Below are 5,107 nucleotides of genomic sequence, written 5' to 3' on the forward strand. Positions count from 1 at the left end.
GTAGCAGGAAGCTCTCCACACACTCACCGGACCTGGGCTAGGACTGGGTCTCAAGATTTATAATCTTAACTTATTTTACAGCACATGTTGATGACTCAAAGTTTTTCCCTGTTGTTTAGTAGAAAAACATTTTCATTGGAAATTAGAAGGTCAATGCTGAACAGATTAAAGAGGTGAGAAAACGCTATCCTCATATCATTTCTAACATGAACCATGGAGTGACATGGACAGAAGAACAAGCATATCAAGCCAAATATCTTCTGATCTTTGACAAAGATGTCAAGAAGCATGATTATGTAAGAAGGCAAAGCATTTTTCCTGGTATCTTCCATATATTTAGTTACAGATATATACCCCAAATGCACCTACTTAATTTAAAAATCTAGGAGACCTAGAATCAATTTATAAAGAGTAATTGCAACATTTTTTGTAGGGTCAAAGACATGCCACCTGTAACAGACTATAAAAATACACTTTCATTTTCCTAAACGTTTATCTCTCAACACTCAGAGTAAACTTAGCTTAAACCTCTTTATTTTCATTCATTCACATTCTTCATGATTTCATAAATCTGGACATGTAAAGGGTTCTTCATACATTTCACCTTAACAGATATTTGGACTTTTTAAGTCTTTCAACCAACTAATTATTTTAATGACTTTTGCCTCTTTCACTTTACCTATCCAACTTTACTATCTTTTTGAAATATGACAGTAAAAAGTATAAGGGCTAAGGATTTGGCTCAGCAGTAGAATGCTTCCCTAGCAAGCTGGAAGCCCTGGGTTCAGTCCTCAGCACTAAAAACAAAACAAAGCAAATAAATAAATAACTATCTAAAGTAGAGATATGGATTCCCTCACAGGTTTATAAAGTGACATGATGCTTTTTATTTGTTTCCCACACTGATTTGTTTCTTTTTTCTTTCTTTCTTTCTTTTTTTTTTTCTTTATTTGGCGGAACTGGGGATTGAACTCAGGCCCTTGCGCTTGCCAGGAAGTTTATTCCACTGAGCCATCTCCCTGGCCCCTCCCATACTGATTTCACTGCCAGTCAAAATCCTAAATAATACCTTGGTCCTCTGAATAAACTAAAAAGAAAGAAAAAAATTACTCTTAGGATTAATTCTTATTATGTATCTCTATAATGTGTTATTCTGCTTCAAAAACCATATAATAGTAATTCTTTTCAAATTCTGGCTAATTCAATGAATAAGTACAGAATACATTAAAACCACATGAAGTAAATCTCAACAGAATCATTGGAAATATGAGAAGTTAGAAAAATTTCCTATGATCTAATGTGACAACTAATTGGTTTAAATGTCATCTTTCAAAAATGAGAACATTTTAACCAATATTCATTTAGTTTCAGTATAAAAAACACAACAGGTGACCTATAGTGTAAGTGACACTATCATATTCACTTTTAAAACCATTCAAAGAATTACAATAAATTCTGGGCTATAAGTAAAGGTACAACAGATACTCTGAAAGAGAAAGAAACTATTCAAAGAGGAGGAACAATTGGGGTGAGGGAAAGGAGAACAGAAAGAAGGGAAAAAGAAATACATAAGTGTATAGACAGGACAGCTTAGAAAACGGTACTGCTCATCTCTGCTGGTCTATTGAAAGGAGCAGTTATTGCTCAACTTTTTTCTCTTTTTAATTTTTTATAATATTTTTGGTCAATTCTACACACATTTAAGCACCTGAACAACTAATTTGAAGACAACAATATGCAATATAACAACCATGGTTGAACTCCTATCATTTTGTTTAGTGAAATTATGTATTGTTTCTAATGTTTTTTTACTAGTTTTTTATTCTCGTTAAAAAATACAAATAAAAGTGGGGGGAGAAACTACCATACCTAGCCAAAAATTGGCATAGCATGAAAACATTTGCAAGATAAAATATGTCAGGCAAGATAATAACAAAATAAAAATATTTGACAAAATTTAGCCTTGTAACACTAGCTTTAAATTTGTTGTTTTAACAAAGTATTACAATATGTATATGCACCAAAATAATCTATTCAAAACTACTTTGGAATATAACTGAAGAGAAAATAAACTTGTACACTAAAACTGCAAAATACTATATTATTGAAAGAAATTTAAAAAGACATAAGTAAATGAAATGGCAACCATATTTATTAATTGGAAAACTTTATATTAGTAAGATGATACTATTTCTCAAAGTAATCTACAGTCTGAATACAATGTGTTTCAAAATCTCAACTACTTTTTTTTTTAACAGAATTAGTGAAGCCTGTTCTAAAATTCACATGGACTCAATCTTAGGATATCTTAAACAGTCAAAACAATGAAAGAAAGGAATAACACATGGCTGATACAGAAACATTCACAGATTTGTGCTCAGCCTGGGCAACTTATCAAGTTGGTAAAATTCTGTCTCAAAAGAAAGAAAGAAAGAAAGAAAGAAAGAAAGAAAGAAAGAAAGAAAGAAAGAAAAAAAGAAAGAAAAAGATGTAGCTTAGCACAAAAGCCCTAGGTTTAATCTCCAATATCACACCAAAAAGAGAAAGAAAACCTAGCTGATGAAGTTCAATAGATCATAACACAATTCAACAGGTCATAATGCTAAAACATTCATGCTTATAGTCAAAGAGCAAAAAATGAACACTGTACCTGATATAGCATAATAGGCTCTATGTTGTATCCTAAGATATCAGCAAAGTTCTTAGCAATGACTGTTTTTCCACAACCCTACAAATGGAAATACATTCAATCATTAAAGGATGAGTCAAAACACCCCAAAACCAGGAAGCAGACTTGGCAATGAGGCTGCTTTTCTTACCTTTCCTCCAATTAAACATATGTCCTTAACCATATGAGACTGCACCAGTTCAGCCAATAGCTGCTTATGACTTAAGGTCTGTATGAAGTGGTCTGATACACAAGGTTGACCTAATGGCCTGGTCCCAGCTGGCACCTAAAGAGAGGTAAACCAAATAGTATACACTTTTCTCAAAATATTAGTCCTCTGAAGCACATAGCCACTTAATCCCTCCCCCATTAATTCCTTGCTCAATTCAATTCTGTATTGGCTTTTGATACTCCATTCAGCAGCACGTATTTTCACATTTACAGATCGAATGATCTCCACCATCAAATTTCTACACTAACATTTCTGTAAAGTCCTGCCAAATATTCAGAAGAATAATGACATTTTTATCTCTTCATAAATTGAGAAAAATTACTACTAGAAAATGAAGGGTTTTTTTTCTAAATTTCCAGTTATTAGCACAGAATTTAAAACAGCCCATATTAGAAACCCCAAAGTTACCAGTGACCTCCTGATTTCTCAGAGCCACTGTCCAAAAGTTCTCTTCATTCTTATCTTGGTATACCACTCAAAAGTATAAAAATCTCTCCTCCTATCCTCCATAGCTACTTCACCTTTTATTTGATTTTTAGTTGTTTTGCTTTCTTTATTCTTGTGTTCTAGACTCATACATTTTAGTCTGGGATTATGCTTTTTCTAGGGACATTTTCTTTAAAAACAAAACTGATTTTTCAAATGATACATAAACACATAAAAATATACATGTTAATAAAGTACTGTCTGACACTGACAGGTGTGATGAAAATCAGGTTAAATATATTTCCTCAAATCTTTATCATTTCTTTACAATAAAAACATTGAAAAGCCCTTCAATTAGCTTTTGGAAATACACAGTACATTACCATTATCTCCAATTACCCTGTATGCAATAGCACACTAAAACTTCTTGCTCCTGTTTAATTCTAATGTAGTATTCACTGATCAACCTTTCACTATCCTTCCCTAGCCTCAGTAATTTATTCTCATGTATTCTCAACTTCTATGAGATCAACATTTTTAGATTTCTTATATGAGTGAAATTATGATCTTATATTTTTTTATCCTCTCAGTCTCCCAGAGACCATTTTCTGGTGAGGACTTGACTAAATCAGACTATATACAACATGAGTCCTAAAGAATATTAAGTTTGGAAGTGATAATATATTTGCATCTAAGGAAGACCATCTTGATAGTAATGCGAAAATCTGGAGGAATGAGATTCAAGAGTCATAACCACACAGTGAGGACTAGGGAGCCTGCCAATTAGCTCACTGGTTTATGTACCTGCTTAAGCAAACAGTGAGAACTAGACCTCATGCCTCTGGTCATTGTTAAAATACCCAAAATATCACCACATTTCTACCCCTGGGTCACTAGAAAAACCGTATGGCAAAGATTTAACTTGAACTCCACCTCATCCCTGCAGCTTTCCCTACCCCTCTGGAATCCCAGTATTACTTCCCCGTCCAGATCCCTACTGCCATTCATCCCCATGCAGTCCTTACTCACCCACTTCTAGACTGTCAGAAGCCCTTCATCTGACAGTGTGGTACAAAGTGACCCTGCCTAGAAATCCCAGGGGTGCCACACCCCGGTTGGTAACCTGGAGTGAATCAAGTAATCATTGTACACCTCAGTTGTTTAATCTGTAAAGCAGTGATAATAAAATTTACCACCAGGACTACTGGAGAATTTAAATGGCATATGGAATAAAGCAAATATGGTGACCAGTATATAGCAAACATTCAGTAAATCTTAATAAAGCCAGGTATATAGTATCAATGTTTACTTCGATGCATAGGAACATGAATATTAACAATAATACATTAAAACAAAATTTTATTATGAAAGTTTGCTCTCATAAGAGCATAAGAACATAAGAAAACAAGCATTTATATATACTCAAACATTTTAAGCTGTGTTTCTCAGTTAATTATCATATTTAGGGGTTCTTAGGACTAAAAACAGGATAGAAGGGAAGCAGAGCAGGTAGACAGAATTCTCTGATCAAGTACCTTTCTACTCTGCAAACTGCTCAACCAAAGCAGATCTCCTCCTGCAACTGTTCCATGGATCAGATGATACTTTTATTCAAAAACAGGGTTCTCTAGCAGCTAAAATGTTTGAAAGCACTGTTTCTTACCAAGGACTTGTAGTGCCAAATGTTTTCATTAATCAACACTTGACTTTATTTTTCCAGAGGAAAACTTTAAATTTTTGAACAAAGGGCTACCTCTCTTTGTCCAAACTTTTTCTACTTA

At 33.7% G+C, this 5,107-nt stretch overlaps 1 protein-coding gene across 1 annotated transcript in view; it reads right to left on the reverse strand.

The window, feature by feature from the left end:
- The window catches only part of Vwa8 (von Willebrand factor A domain containing 8), a 441,297-nt gene that overhangs the window by 369,926 nt on the left and 66,264 nt on the right, over positions 1–5,107 (reverse strand). Inside the window, exons 11-12 of the mRNA XM_023700137.1 lie at positions 2,820–2,954; positions 2,651–2,728 (exon numbers count right to left, since the gene is read on the reverse strand). Of these exons, the coding sequence (XP_023555905.1) occupies positions 2,651–2,728; positions 2,820–2,954 (213 nt within the window). The remainder of the gene's footprint in view (positions 1–2,650; positions 2,729–2,819; positions 2,955–5,107) is intronic.

Source organism: Octodon degus, unplaced genomic scaffold (assembly GCF_000260255.1).
Source record: "Octodon degus isolate 3935 unplaced genomic scaffold, OctDeg1.0 scaffold00122, whole genome shotgun sequence".
Taxonomy (NCBI): domain Eukaryota; kingdom Metazoa; phylum Chordata; class Mammalia; order Rodentia; family Octodontidae; genus Octodon; species Octodon degus.